The 16,174-nt window shown below is 42.9% G+C and overlaps 1 protein-coding gene across 1 annotated transcript in view; it reads left to right on the top strand.

Moving 5' to 3' along the window:
• The first annotated feature begins 411 nt into the window (after positions 1 to 411).
• LOC109309857 (follistatin-related protein 4-like) overlaps positions 412 to 16,174 on the top strand; it is a 277,145-nt gene continuing 261,382 nt past the window's right edge. Inside the window, exons 1-2 of the mRNA XM_019534729.1 lie at positions 412 to 431; positions 760 to 895. Coding sequence (XP_019390274.1) covers positions 412 to 431; positions 760 to 895 — 156 coding nt within the window. The remainder of the gene's footprint in view (positions 432 to 759; positions 896 to 16,174) is intronic.

Below are 16,174 nucleotides of genomic sequence, written 5' to 3'. Positions count from 1 at the left end.
TTGGGGGGATATAATGGAAATGTTTACACTCCTCTCCAAGGGGCACTGACAGATCCACGAAGGAAATTGGGCTATAGTTTGGGAACTAATCTTGAACTCTTTTCAAGACGTAAGTCTCTCTATTTACTCAACGTTTAACTTGTTTAGCACTCGCACTTACATGAAGACCCTGATTCTGTGGTGGCTGTGCTGTAAATAGACTTCCTGCCCCCATGCAGAGCCTGGGTGAAGCTAATGGAAGTAGTTAGTAGTGCAGGGATCTGCCGTTGCAGACTAACTAGGCTGGTACTCCTTCAAAAGGAAGAAGGGAGATTCAGTAAGTGAGCTGTGGGTAGCAAACCGTTACATCTGGAGGATGGCTGCACTTATGTGGACCACCACTGGCTTCGCTAGGGTTTTGTCAGAGTAGAGATGGTGGTTGTTACCCCACTGTAAGCGCTGGCATTGTACTGAGCATAGACATCTGGGGCTTTCAAAACCACCAAAGATTTGAGTGCCACTCTCTTCTAGACTCTTGACAATTCACCATTTACTTTCCGCATTTTATGTATGGAAGCTTCCAAAGAAAATGCCCACAACTCGATAGGATTATACATGGGAATTCAGTTTTCTAGCACTTAAGCCATGTGGACATGGATAATTATTAAATATATATGCATCGTAAGTTAACTGGAATGTCTGCCTAGTGTCTGTGGTGGGTTTTTTTGTTGGCTTATTTCAAATGATCATGTTTGATTGTTGTCATCTTGTTCCCAACAGACTTGAAATAATGAAACCAAGAAGCTTTTCATTATTTCTCATGTTGCTTGGGGTTTTCCTGTCAGCCTCGTGGGGATGGATGGAATCAGACAGGAGCAGAAGACTTGATTTGGATGCCGGGAGGTTGCACCAAGAGGTACTGTTTATCAGCTTCTGCTGTAGATGCCATTTCAGCTTTTGTATGTATTCTGCCTAATTCTGCTTTTAGCTTTTTCAGTGTGGTAGAGGCCGTACGTTTAAGAAATATATTTGTTGAGGCAGACGGTGGAGAAACTGTAGTCTGTGTTCTATAAAACAGAAGTGTTATTGTCACCGTATTACTGTAGGACTCAGTCCTCAGTTTGATGGATGCTGCATGAACACCTCTGAAAATTCAATACTTGCCTCAAATAGTTCAGAATCTAACCCTTCAGTCATGGAGCAGGTATGGTGCTGGCAGAGCCCTGCGCCCATTTCAGCCTCATTGTAGGATTAGGATTTACAGGCAGGTCTATGCTGCCGCCAACTGTGGCAGGGAGCACAACCCTCGAAACAGTCTGGGCCCTAAACACCAAAAATATATAATGGAGCTGCCGTTACTGGTGCCGGGCATACCCAATTATGTGACAACCTAGAGCTATCTTATTTTTTTTGGCATTAAGTTCACTTGAAGTGTGAGTGAATGGGGTGTGGGGCTGCTCCAAAGCAGTGTAGATTTGCCTTGGGAATCTAATCTGTATATACAGTATTAATAATTGGGGCTGTTTTGTTATTATTTAAGCATTTCATCTGAGGATCTAAAAAATCCTACTGTATAATAGTTTTTCCTTTTTGTAAGATGGGAATAAGCTACTGGTCATTTTAGTGGCCTGCTAAGGTTATTACTAGGAACTTTGTCCCTGCCTCCGTAGGCTATGTTGTATTACAGTCCTCAAAACTGAGGCTTGTCGTATATAAAATGGAAAAATGCAAAAGATTTCTAAAAACAAACAGTAAGAGTAATAGTGAGTAACGATCAGGGATCATGGTTTTCTCTGATGAAAAAAATCCCCAAATCCATTATTAAAATTTAAAGGCCCCCCACAGTACCCCTCTGGCCCTGCTGGTGCCTCTCCCTCCTCTCCACACCTCCCTGGCCCTGCTCGTGCCTCATTCCCCCCACATACCCTCCTTGCCCTGCTAGTTTCTACACCCTGCTGGTGGCCCACAGCCCCCTGCCCCCAGAAGCCCTGCTGGAGGGGGGCCTCAGCTGCCAGGGCTATGAGGCCTGGGACCCAGTTCCACGGCCCCCTGGAGCTCAGGCTGCGGGCTTGGGCTCCCACCCTGCTGCCCTGCCCCGGTGGGCATGATCCGGTGCAGCAGGAAACAGAAGAGCTACGTGGAGATGCTGCTTGTTGCTGTGAGCTCGCGCTGCCCTGGCAATTTGCCACTGCACGCATGGCAGCTTTGAAGGGCATGACTCCATGCCACTGCCCCCGCTGCAGCCACGTGCGCAGGGAGTGCATCACCAGGGCAGCTCAGAGCTCACAGCAGCAAGCAGCTTCTCCATGCAGCTCCGCTGGCTTGCACCCGCCTGGCTGCGGAGGACCTGGGGGTAGGGCAGCAGAGCGGGAGCCTGAGCCCACAGTCTGTGCCTGCCCCATGCACAGATCTGTGGGGTGTGGGTCCCTCCTGCTCCCCGCCCACACCTCTGGGAAGTGTGTGCAGTGGTGGGGAGTGACTCTTTTCCCTGGATGAATCGCTCACAGCCCTGTCCCATTCCCCTCTGTGGCCCTGCAGCCCTGAGCCCCATGCGCTACCTGGCTGGGCAGCAGCCCGAGTCCCAGCCCTACCTAATTCTCTCCCTCCCTACTGGGGCTCAATTTCCAACCCTCCCACACTTACTTGTGGGAGCTGCTCTCCAGGCTGCCTGGGGCCATGTGCATGCACGTGCGCAGGGTTCCCCCTGCCTGACTGCCCTCCTCCCTCTCCCGCCCAGGGCCCTGCAGGCTGGAAGTCTGCCGGCCTGCAGAGGGCTCATCACAGACCTGCAAAATCTACTGGCTTCTCTGGGAAAACGGGAAATTTGCGTTTGCCTCTGGTAAAAAATAAAATCTATGGTTTACTCCATTTTTCCACGGGAAACAGAAAACCCGGTTCCCTGGTAACGATGAACTTTTATACATAGGAATAACCTTATAATCTGATCACATGGCATAACTCCTTATTGCATTACAGTTGCATCTTAATGACCATTAGGGCCCTGCTACATGTTCAAATTAAAGCTGGGTAGAAACCAGTTATAGAGTTGTTACACGTTTTCAAGCACTACCTTTGTAGTCGGTTGACGCTATAGCTGTCATTATTATCAAGTGATGATTACTTTGCATGTGTGGCTGATCTATATTTATTGTGCCATTAACCAGTTCATTGTATGGTAATTATTTTGCACATGTGGCCAGTCTAAATTGATGCGAGATGTGCTAGTTATTTGTGTAACTAGTCAGTTGTGTAATATATGTAATGTGTAGCTGGGACCTACCGTGCTGGCTGTAGGTATTATATGGTTTGAGACCCCTTCCCAGGGATCTCTGCTCTGCTGGTGGTGACGGGGTAGAGCCTGGACTAGGTTGCTCAGTCTGCCTGTGGGATGTTATATTCCTTGTCTGCCACGGCTTTGATGTAATTTACGGGAGGCAGTTCCCCATAGGGGACCTTCCAGGTTCTTCCCTTGTTCTCTTTGTGGGGCTCCAAATTTCCCCTTCACCCCACCCTAACCATATCTGGTTTCTGACGCAGATGGATGTTGTCTGGAGTCTCTGATGACTCAAGGTGCATGTTCTTTATAGCAGCTGTCTTCTCAGCTGGCCCGGATCCAACTGTGGCCTTGTTCCCGCTGAGCCTCTGTGGCTGCCAGTTAGTTGGCTCAGCCCTTAAAGTAGAGTCTTGGGTTCAGTGGCCCTATATCAGTCTCTATGCTGTGAGCAACAGTCCGTGCTGGCTCACTGCACTGGCACAAACCATAAATCTCCTCACAACCTGAGATCTTTTTACAGTTGTACTCTTCACCGCCCCAGAGCCTGCTGCTCAAGGTCCCTTTGGCAGTCCTGCAGGGTTTTATCACCCCTCGGCCCTCATTCCTAGGGTCTGGTCACAAACTCTGGAGCCTCCTGTTGCCCCGTCCCATTGTGGAATGTGGGGCCTGGGTAAGGGTGTAGACCCCAGACCTTTCCCTTACCCCTAAGTACAGTGATACTGTCCCAGGGGTGAAGTACTGGCTTCGTACCTGGAACTTCTGTTCGGTCTGCCTCCACCCAGGGTCGCTCTGCCCTGAAATTCATCCTGCTGCTGCTGGGTTGACTGGATGTACTGGTCCCTGGCTCAGCTTTTGCTGGTCATCTGGCTTGTTGAATGGTGCCCCTCCAAGCACTCTGCTGCTCAGGCTGGCGGGCTGCTTTGCTTCAGCCTCTGGCTGCCCCCAGCCTGGGGGCAGTTCAGCCTGCTGCTACCACCTCTGTGCCCCTCTCTGGGGCCGGAAATACTGCTCTGGATGCCTCTCTTACTAATCCGGAGCTTCATGCTGCTCTGGAAGTGTCACAGTGTTTCCAGAATGCTGCTTCTGGAGCCACTCGGCACTGCGGTGAGTTTGGGATGCTGGCCGTCCCTTTCTTTCTCTCCATCTCCCTCACACCTATATGCTTATACTTGCGGGAACTGCTTAAGTTATGATGCTGGGTTTATCTGGCTTAACAGAAACCTGAAGATACTGGTATTATACCATTAACATTACTGTAGATTTACAGTATTTACTCAAATAGAAAATGAGGTTTGATGTTTTTTTTCCCCCCCCCCAGTTGGCACGGGGAGGTGGGAAGCCCCCTCATCTTATAATTGCGTATACAAAATCTCACTAAATACATTGTCTATCATTATACTGCTGTCAAAAACAGCATGTGCTCAGCAATGGAACACAAACTATGAAGTTCAGTAAATGCAACTAACACATGACTATATAACACATGACCCATATTAGGCAAATATGTTGATGAAAGCCTACCACAAGCACAGGTTTGTGTAGCCTATCTGAATAAGACATATGATTGTGCCCATAGTGCAGTCCCTCTCACCACTGACTCTCTCTCTTTTTTCTTTTCTTTTTTTTTTTTTTTTTTTTATAGTCATGGTGAGCCACAACATTGCACACAGTTCACCCAAAATCCCTTTGTTGCATATGATTAGTGTGGTCCCACCACATCATGAGATGAAGCCAGACTAGGTTGCCCTGCAACTCATCTACATATAGATTTTTGGAGTATCACAGGATTGGTGACATATTAGCATATAAAACCTTTGTGGGGGTTATCTGGCGTTCATATACATACTAAGCAGTACTGACTATGGGGTCACTGTGGCTTCAGATGCTTTTGACTCTGGTGGAGCTTAGCTCAACAAGCTATGTGGTAAATCATGAGCTGTTGGTACCTATTTATACGTAGTATGAATTATGCATGATATTGGTCCAGAGCGAAAGTGCTGCTCAAAAATACGTTTATGAAACACCTGTGCTAAAACTTGCAGCAGTTTAAAAAAAAAAGGTAGCACGCATCATTTCTGAATAAACTATGTGCATAGGTAGGGAGGAAGGGGCACTTTAATTACAGCAGGCCACTCTAAAGCATGAGCTTCTCATGTGTTCAACAGCCCAGGCTTCAAAATGGCGGTAGGGTGCTTTAACTAAGGCTTATTTGGCGAGCTTTAATTAAAACACCGCTGCTGTTATTCTGAAGTGCAGGGATGCTGAATACATGTGATGCTGAGGCTGCTGAAGCATGCTAATTAGCATGTTCCAGCAGACTCAGTTAATCAAGTCTCCTCCAACACATGCTAATTAGCAGGGATCAGGCACATGTATAGGTGCCCATAGTTCTAAACTATTTAGCATTTAGTATAATAGTATCTAATTTAAAACTAACCTACTTGGAAGGCATTCATTCATTTGACCTTGCTCTAAAAACCATGACGTTATTATGCCAATTATTTGATTTTTGGCTCAGGGTGAAAGGATCGAGGCCACCAATGAATTTGTTCAAAGATTTGTAAATGATTTTTAACAAGTGTGAATTTTATTAAAATATTGAAATGGTTTTTTTATGTACAAAGACTGCGGTTGAAATAGCTGCAAGGGGTATAACATTTATAAATGCAGATTAAAAAAAAATAACGGTACAGAAGGCTTGTTGAACAAGCAATAGTGTTTGTACAACATGGAACTGAATACTAATAGAAATCTGAAAAAGAATAGCATGCAACTTCCAAGCAACTGGAATTGTGAAATAGCTGGATTTTCTGATTGTTCTCTCAGAATACCCTCATCTCTTTCAGAGACTACCCTTTCAGAAAATGTAGTGTCCATGCTGTGTTTATCACAATAAAATTATACAAGGAGCTCATGTTTTCTACTGGCTATACTAGCTGCTGTTTTAATTATTATTATTTATTATTTAATTTATCCAATTCCTGGCTTGTAATACGAACTCATTTCTCATGGACTTAGCACTCAGTTGTTTTGACACACTTTTGAAATGCTTAATTGTCGAGCACGTGTGCGCAACTCTGTTCCAACTTTTTGGTGTCTAACTGGACTAATGTGTCTTAGTTTAATTTTGTACCACTCTGTTAAAGCACTGTGTTATCACTGTAATCCCACTTGAAGACATTCTGACTGTTGAACGGCAAAAATCTTCTGCCAAGCTAAATAATTTTAGTTTTTACTTAGGAAAAGGGCTGTTTCACAGGTCAAATAATCACAAGTATACTCTGATATAAAATCTCTATAAACCTAATCAAAACGCATACCCATTATGAGTCGCTGACCTTCACAAATGTTTGTGTAATCAACATAAGAATGAGTTTGATGTACATAAAAAAAAAAAAAAAAAATGTTTTTGATTAAGTAAAATTGCTAACTTGATTTCTCCGTGGTCTGTGGTACAAGTTGTAGTGGTTGTGCTTTGCATTTATAAAATAAAAGTAAGACTTGAAGCCATAGATTTCTCCCTACATGTGCAATGTATAGCTCTTACAGATAACAAATTTAAATCTGTATTACAATGCCAGTGTGTCTCTTGATGCTCAGCATTCAAGACTTTTAAAATTATAGACCGTTCTAGAGGCAAACAGAATTGTAAAGTTGATTCTGTGAAATATTTCTCCTTTGAGTTATGTTTTAATTAGAATAGCAGTAATAAACATGTATGTATATTGGTCAAAAGTGCTATTGATGCATACTAAATTAATAATAATATTGTATTTTTAAATTAAGTTATAGTCTCTGCTTTAATCGGCAGCAGTGTGCTCAGTAATGTACATGACTCAGAAGTCACAATCCTTCTCAAGATTAATCTTTAGTAGCCTGGCTGTACAAAGTACCAAGAAGTTCTTGCAAGCTGCTGACTTCCCTTTATAAACTTTCACTGAAGTTGATGGGATTCATCTTTCTTACATAGGATCAGGAAAGCCAACAGGAACAGAACAAGGAGGAAATGCAGCTAATGTTTTAGAAGAGGTGTCTCAGCTGGATGGCCTTTAATACCAAGAGTTTAGCACTGGTGGGGCAACAGATTCTGGAATTCAGAAACTGGAAAAATCCAACATGTACTGTCTTTACTGCCAGAAATTAATCCTGCAGTCACTCCAAACCCGCACATAGCTGCTCTGAAGTTTGTCACCAAGGGTGCTGCTGACCACTGGCAATGTGTAGTGGGTGCACGTACACCCTCTGAGAAATGCGGGTGCACGTAGAGGTGCCCGTGCACCCCCTGCAAAAAAGGCATCGCCAACACTGTCGGCAGTGCTGTGGGCAGGCACTGCTCGCCTCCCCCCCTCGCTGCTGACACCACTGGCAGCATTTGTGGGTGGTCTGTGATTGCTACTGGCCACTGCTGATGCTTGCCACCCCCTCTCCCCCCCAGCCAACAGTGCTGCGGCTGCTTGCAGCAGCTCCACACTTGCCTCTGGCCCGCTCCTGCTCCTGACAGCGCTGCCACCACCTGCGGGAGCTCACCATGCCCCCCCAGCCTCCGGGGGCATGCGGCGCTCATGGTGCTGACGGATTCTGAACTATAAACGGACAAGTTCTTTGGAATTATGTTGAGCCAAATGAGTTCCTAAATATTTCCTTATTTTTTTAATGTATATTAAAACAAGCAAACCACCACATGGAAGTTGCACGTTTTCAGGCTCAAAAGAAACTTGTAAATGATTTGAAGTGTTGTAGAGCTGAGGAGGGATATCCTGGCTTTACTGAAACAAATGAATTCTGTCAATGACTCCCATGATACAGGATTTCATGCTAAGTTGTCGGCATTTAAAACCCAAATTCTATAGACTGTTCTAAATCTCCTTTAAAAGTCTGTGCATCACAGGTGTAACACCTTTAAGCGTAGAGTGTTTAAAGAATGGAAAAATAATGGTTTTTGTTGTCAGTACAGTATTTACCCCATAGCTCTGGTTCATGATGGGAAGATTATCACCCTCTCCCCTTCCCAAAAATGCTGGAGAAGGCTGCAGTTCTATTAGGGCTGAAATCTTGCAACAGCTATTTGCCTGATATGCTACTCAGAACCATCTAGTGCCTTGAGCTTCATAAGGGGATGCCTTGAATCTAAAAGGGTTAGGAATCACTGGTATAACGTGCAAAGCTTCTGTTCTGTTTTGTTTCATGTTTTTTGAATTATTCCCTGAAATGAGAAGCAAACTTCTCTCTGATCTGCAGCGTAACTGAGATGAGCACTGCTGGTCTTCCCTGGATGAGCTACATGCAGAACTTCCATCAGCCTGTGGGAGTTCCTCAAACAAAAGATCGTGAAGCGCTGCATCTCAGAAATGAAATCCCTGTATTATGTTTAGTGATGCACTGCTGGCATATAGCTTTGGAAAATATTATTATTCCGTGGCAAAGGAAAAATATCATTTTCTTGACAATGTGGAAATGGAAAACATTTACACACTGGTCCAGCTATTATCTGTTTTTGTCCAATGTGTAAGAGAAGCATCTTAAAGTCACTGATTGCTCATAATGTGTAGTGATTATAGTGGAAGATTGATCCATTGACTTTTTTTTTTTATCCCATCCTTGGCTGTGCCACCGAATTGCCATTGGCTTTTGTAAACGTTGCTTACTTTCTTTTGGCATGCTCTTCTTGGGAGGGAAAGGGGTCATAAAATGAGTGCTTTACAAAATGCGTTTATGTCCTTGAATCGAATGAACTTGGAATTAGCAAACGTTTGCAACTAGAACCTCCATCTCCTGAATCACTGTCCTAGGACTTTTCCAGTTGGTTTACTTTTGCAACATTATTTAATGATGCTTTTAAATACTTAAAATATCCAGACCTTCTTAGAATGGAAAGCAAGGCTGGGAATCTCCCAGGATTCTTTTCTAAGAAAAGAAACTCTCTTTTGACCAACCTGAAACCTACAGATGCAGAGGAAATACAAATGATCAAGGGAGAGTTGATTCAGAGACCGAGGTTGCGTGCAGTCAACATGATGTGTGAAGGTTCATCTTGCAGCCAGACAGGAAAAGATGAGATCGGTAGAAATGTGAAGTTGGTCAGTGGTGGATGGTCGTTTGGTACGATGCGTTAAACAGGTGCAGGAGAAATTGCCTATTTGTTGTTCAGCTCTGTTGGGTCTTGCTAAATCAAGGTAAGGAGTATAAGGATATTTCTAGACTTCGATAATAGAAGAGTATGTGTTGGGGGGAGATGGAGGGGGATGATTTTGTTTCCCTCGGAGCAAAACAATGATGGAGATTCAGTTCAAAATTGTATCTTTTCAGCTCAGATTGTTTTGTTGAGGTTCGAGGAGGTGAACAGAATATTGGGTTAAATATTTGTAATGGGTTCAACTGCTTTTTCATCCCAAATATTTTTGCCTTCCATTTCTAACTTCAGTTATGAAATTCAAATATGCAGACAAAAGAGTGCTTTCCACCCTGAAAAAGTGAACAACCTCCTCTTTCCAAGTGGTAGGAGATAAGCTTCCTAAGTATTTAATATCTGGAAAAAAAAAATCCTTTGAAGGCTTTTTCCATCACTTGTATAGAAATATATATGTTTAGCTCTTGAGCCCAAAGCAAGATAGGCATATTGTATCATATTATAGGCAGCAGTGGATCTAATAGCCTGGTATTTAAGTTAATTATTAATATGGGTATGAATTCCCTGGGGTGCATATATGGTGTTCTCTTTGATTTGCAGGTAACTTTGATGGAGAAATTTTCAATTCAGATTTGAATGGGGTGGCGGGCGGGGAGAAGTCAGAATCTTCCACTTTCAGCATTAATAAGCTTAAATGTGGAGAAATGATCTTAACATTTCTGTTGGAGCAACTTTTGTATCAGATTATTCAAAGTTGAACCTCCTCTTTATCATACAAGTACCTGTCAAACGATCATTCTAGTTGATTGGAGAATGCAAGGCAACTTCTGCTCTCAGTTTTGCTCAGAAGATGCAGAATACCTGCAGACCTGATAGCTGATTAGCTAAGGCTACAAAGAGGCGTCATTTTTTTTGTGCCAGCATAAACATTTTTAGAGTGACACAAAACCCAAGCAAACAGATGCCCGTGCCCTTTGTTGCATTGCAAAGGCGCAGAATTGTGGCCGTGACAATGTGACAGTAATTTGTGCCACTTTTAAGTGGTAGGCCTGCTTGCCCAGAGCTGCCCACGCTCTCCAGCTGCTCCAGGAAGATGCTTCTCAAGCTTCAGGGGCTTAAACCTGAATTCTCCTCAGGGCACATGCCCCTGGGCTTGTCTGCAAAGGTTTGCCATTGTTCCATAGGATCAGGCCCCTGAAGCCCTAGGAGCGGCAGGGTCCTGACCCTGTGAGACAGTGGGCAGCATCTGTGTCACCTAATGTACCCCTGTAGGACACGCCTGATCAGGCACAGCTGATCCCATTCCAAGAATGATATCCGTTTACTGCTTAAATGCACCTTGTTAATGCATTAAAAACTGGGGAAACTATTCCTTTTATCAACAGTTACAAATTGCCTATGCTTGCTGCTTTTCTCTCCTCCCTCTGCGCTCCCCACCCCTTCTTTGGAGTAACCCAAACAACCCATTTCCATAAATGTTCTGTCAACCTAAGGTATTGCCTTGTTCAGCTCATATTTTCCCAGCTAATAGCAACTGGGGCCACAACTAAATATGGGATTAAATAGCTATCGCAACTAATAATAACTAAATAGCTATAATGTTGACAGCTTGACACTCAAGGCCGTTAAAATCCAGTGCTCCAGCCAAAGACTTCTGATTCTTGGAGGCTTTCTTACGGAGGGAAAAGAAATAAGCCTAAGGAGTTTGAGCGTTCTTGCTCTACGCTGAGCTGCAGCGCAAACTGACACTGGAAGGAATCAAATTGGAAAGTTCTAATAATGTCACAGTCAAGTATCCGTGGAAAATCATATCTGAGCTGGAAAATACTGGTTGATTCTCACAGCGGAGGTTAAAATCAGACTAAAATATATGTTCTTGAAAATAAAATTCCCTTTGCTTATCTGGTTTTGGCAGGAATGTAATGGAGGGATACTCTTTCTGATGTCCTACTGATAAACCGCTTAACCTTAGCAGGCTCCGGTTGTCTATTTATTCTTAAATGTAATGTCTGTATACCAATCACATGTTTATGGAAATGTGTGAAGGGGATGAGGGAAAATTTCCCATTAGTGTACCCAGAACTCTGCATCATGAAGAAGTATTGTAGATGCTTTGGAAATGATATATTTGCATTTATACAGTTCTTAAAAGAGGCTTTCAGTGAGGTTTTTTATTTCTATTTTTTTTCCTATGCTGGGTTAGAGATTTATGGAGTTAGCCCTGGGTTTATAATCTGAAGTCCAGAAATAGTAGTGAGTAAAATCAGCGATGCAGCAATTATCTCAATTAGATACCGTATGGAGGAACAGATGACACTGTGCGATTTGAGCCATCAGAGCTTCTCTGAATGTTTATACCAGACAGGACAAATATAAATTGCCAACCTCTCCGCTGAAATCAAGTGTCCTCTAACTAATAGTGAGTATTTTTCTTTTGCCTCACTCAAAAAATATTGAGTGAATGTTCTGTGCCTCGTTAGCACCTTTTTTATGAAATACAATATGTTCGTGACTGTAAACGACAAAAAATCCTAATGGTTAAACCAAAGCTGCAAATTATAGTTACAAACCCTCTAAAGCTTGCAAATTTTAGGCGTGCCACTCAAACTATCTGCTGTGTTGGCTTGACTGTGCCTTTTTTGAACTCTTGCTTGTTAGAGGGCACAGTTGAACTGTATAGCTTTGAGGACACCGTCGGAAGCCTTACTCCTGGAGAGGTTCCTACTTTAGATGTGGAGCATGGTTTCTGTGTCTGCTAGGTAACCTCACCCTTGCGCTATTTCCTTTTTGCTCTACCTGGTCTTTTGATGTTGCTTGCTTGCAATACTGTCTTGGAAGCTTGAGAGTTCAATTTTGTGTCTTGCCTGCCTTTCCTTTGCTGGAACCTGCACAATGTGGCCCTTGAAGTTTCTGTAGTTCAACAGAAAGAGCATTAGCGACCACGTTTGAAAAATCTAGCTCCAAACCACTAGAAAACAACCTATTTTAGTTTAGGATATAACCATATTAAGTATCTAAAAACCCTTTTTGAAAGAGAAAGCCAAACCCAAGCAACAAATAAAACAAAAAAGGGCATTTCCTTGATATGAAACAAATGGATGATGAGGCTTCCTTTTTTCAACCATTTTAAGAATGAAGACCAAAAATCACAGGAATGTTCATCAAGGTTGAATTTATTCTTTGTGCATCCTGTATCATGTCTGCACTCTCCTCAAGTATGTATGAATTGGATCGATTGCTGTCCCCTCCAAGGATGTCTTGAAAACAATATGTATATCAATGTGTTGTTACAGTGAACAAAGGCTTAAATGAGTTTTAAATCCTTTATTTGGTTTGGTCTGTGTACCAGAAATGTTGCTGTCAGCAGGAATATTTATTGGTCTTGGAACAGTGTCCACTTCTTTACTACTCGGGAGTATTACCAGAGTGTTTTTAACATGCCCAAATAAAAAGTGGCAAATTTAATGATCTGGTCCTACATGTCCTGTCTGTGGTAACATGGGCTGTCTGTGACTGAAGTGAGAATAAAACTTTAGTTGTCCTGGTTTCTGGTCTTGTGCTTTTACTACAAAGACCCTTCTTCCTTTTTCTGAAATTGCCTCCTATCCTTTTTACTGATGGCTTCTTTTTTCTTTACTTCATTATAGCGCCAACTTTCCATTCCTTGTGTATCCATGAGCCCATTGATTGTGTGCAGGAAATGGAAGATCAAACATTAGCTTTCATATGTGTTATCTGAAAACCCATCTCATACCCTCTTTGAATTTACATATGCTGCTTTGGATTTGTTTCTCTTCCCAGTCTGTATCCCAGCCTATTACAGGCATCCCCCCAAAATATAGCCACTAATTTTGGAGCACATTCATTTCTGTTCAGATCACAAGGTTTGAGTGAAACCTATGATGTGATCAATTTATTTATTTTGCCCAGAGGATTTGGGTATTTGTGTCTGCCACTGAAATTGAGCAGATGCATACTCAGTCTTGAGCTTTTATATTCCTGGACCAAATAACTTTATTCATGTTGGGATTTTACTTGAGATATTGAGACTCTTGAGCTATATGGAAATAAACTTATAGGTTTCAAAATACTTGTTTGTACCCATGTGGTTGTGTAGCCCCTAGACACCAGACAGGCGATAGCTGTTTCTGATGTTTTACTTGCAGCTTACAGAGGGCAGTTCATTTATTTCTCCTTCCTGACTACAAATCAAGGGTTACATATAGCTGTTATAAGTTCTGCATAACTAAAATATATCAGGTTAAAACAGTTTTGTTGACCTTGGCAACTTATCAGTTTCCATCTCCAACTGCATAATCAGGTAGAATAAGCGGTCATATGGTATATTTAATGCTTCAGTGCAGTTTCTGTCCTATAAATGTCACTTTGGATTCTTGCACCTGGAATGTACTGATTTTGGGGAGATTGGGGTGGGGGGCAACACACAAGGGTACGTCTTCATCTAGTATTGCAACCCTTTACTAGAAGATCTGTGAAATGAAAGGCTACTCCGATCCCTACATAAATTGGCATTTTGACAGTGTATTATACACCTTTCCAAACACAGGAAAATACCGGTGGAATTACCTATTTCTTTCTTAGTCTAGTCTTTTTGTTTTTTCAAGCAAATGTAGTTAGCTTGGATGTTCTGGGCACGGGACAGAAATTACACATAAACCAGTACAAGTGATTGGAAACTGGTTAAAGTCTGTAAGACAACAGAAGTTCAGTGCATGTGACCTGCTTTAAACATGGCCCAAACCAGTTTTAAGATGAACCTGGATGGATGTAGTATCAGACTTCACTGTTTCAGATTAAATCAGGCTATTGAACTTCTTTTCCAGATCACCTCTGGGTTCAAGTTAACTGCAAGTCCCACAGGATGCTTTGCACTTCTGCTGCAACCCCTCCCTCCCCCTGCCCTTGCAGGGTGGGCGGGCTAGCCTTGGCCCAAGCTGTCTGCTCCAGTTGAGCAGGGAGGTGTGCTCTAGCGCCCCCTGGCCTCTGGCCTGGGCCATTGCAGGCATGCGGCTGCATTTCTGGAATCAAAAGTAAACGTCTGTTGACTTGCTTATTGGTTCAAGCTACACAGCTTAGAAAAAGCTTTGAAGATTGAATCAATTCCGCCTTGGGTTTTTTTGACTGTCTGTACTTAGCCCTAGAGGAACATTCTGTAGGAATGTTCTATATTATGTGCTTAATAGTAAGTTTGGGTAGGGTTATTTTGTTGCACTCAGCTAAGTCTTAATATTAAAATATTCTGTTGTGTAATAACCTAGTAATCATAGGGAGTCACTACTTATATTTGTTAGGCAAATAAATCCTGTATATTTGGAAATCATGCAGGATTGAGGAAGACATTAAAATCAGAACCCTGAAAAGTAACATGGCCAGAAGTACCCAGTCCAGTGGTCAACAAAGCCCATTTGGGAGAGGGCCTAATTTGCCTGGTTTCTGCTGGTCAGATAATACAGCCTTAAGTATCCAGTGTGAAGTGCTGCTAAAATCTGAAGATTTGCATTTGTGAAATGTTTTGCCCTTCCCCAACATCCATTCAAGGCAGAAGAAGCACGACTTCATACAATCCTGAAAGCATCAGTAATAAATACTGGGTTGACTTTTTTTCCTTCCTCTCTACCCCACCTCCTTTCTTATACTAGTATAAATTATCCTTGTAATTGAAAAAAGAATTGGGGCCGATATACTCAGTTCCTCTAGTACTTTCCGGGTATGCGGGCATTTGGTAGTCATGCGTATCAGGCCTTGTCAGACATTTCTGACGGACTGTGTGGAATGCCCAACTTCAAACAGCTTCACTTCAACTCCAGACAATCCCCTGGAAGAAAGGCTTGGCATACACCTACCAACACCTCCAAAACCGCAACACTTGTAGTGAATTTCAGTAGATTCCTACTGCCTTGACTTGTAATGAGGGGAAGTGACAACTGTGCCTCTGGGGGAATGCGAGAAGCAGGAGAAGTTAAAGGCTTCAAGAGCACTGTGGTATTTATCTCTAAAGAAATAGTTGATCAAGTAGATATTTATTTTTTCCTTATTTCAACCTGTTGCACTTAGAAGGCATACTCGCATGAGAAGACATCGTTAAATTTGCAAATCACTTGACAAAGCAAATGGAGATACTTTTGGCCTGCGGTTACTTTTAACTGCTCTGCTCGCAACAGAAGGGTATGCGAAATGGAAGAAGTTTGGGTGAGGAACACTGAGCACGCACTGCCTGTGTTGTGAAGATACACTCATTAAAAGATTATATCAAGTTGATTCTTCTCTGCAAATCCCACGTGTGTTAATTTTAAAGAATAAAACAAAAAACAACCACATCTATTCCTAGCCAAACAAAAGCGAGAGGAAGTAGGAGAGACACGAATTTGCCTTCCCTGATCCAAGCATAATTGTTGCTGCTTAATTACTAACCTTACAAAGAACAGTCACCCTTCTCTCTAAATTAGAACCCAGGAAATTGCATGTGGCCACATTAATATAACAGAGGAGTAAGGACTGAGAGAGAGAGCAAGCACTGTAATAAAAACCCAGAAACAATGTGTGGGCAAGGCAAGAGCCCCTAAGGGCATACTTGCCTGCCTGTACACTAATGCCAGGAGCCTGGGCAACAAGCAGGAGGAGCTTGTCCTCCTGCTCCGTGCAAAGAATTATGATGTCATTGGGATAATGGAGACCTGGTGGGACTCCACCCATGACTGGACCATGGGTATAGAGGGCTATACCCTGTACAGGAGGGATCGTGTTGACAAAAGGGGCAGGGGTGTAGCTCTCTA

The sequence above is a fragment of the Crocodylus porosus genome, unplaced genomic scaffold (assembly GCF_001723895.1).
Source record: "Crocodylus porosus isolate Cpor-Errol unplaced genomic scaffold, CroPor_comp1, whole genome shotgun sequence".
NCBI classification, from domain to species: Eukaryota; Metazoa; Chordata; order Crocodylia; family Crocodylidae; genus Crocodylus; species Crocodylus porosus.
The sequence above is the reverse complement of the archived record's forward strand: the minus strand, read 5'-3'. Positions and strand labels throughout refer to the sequence as shown.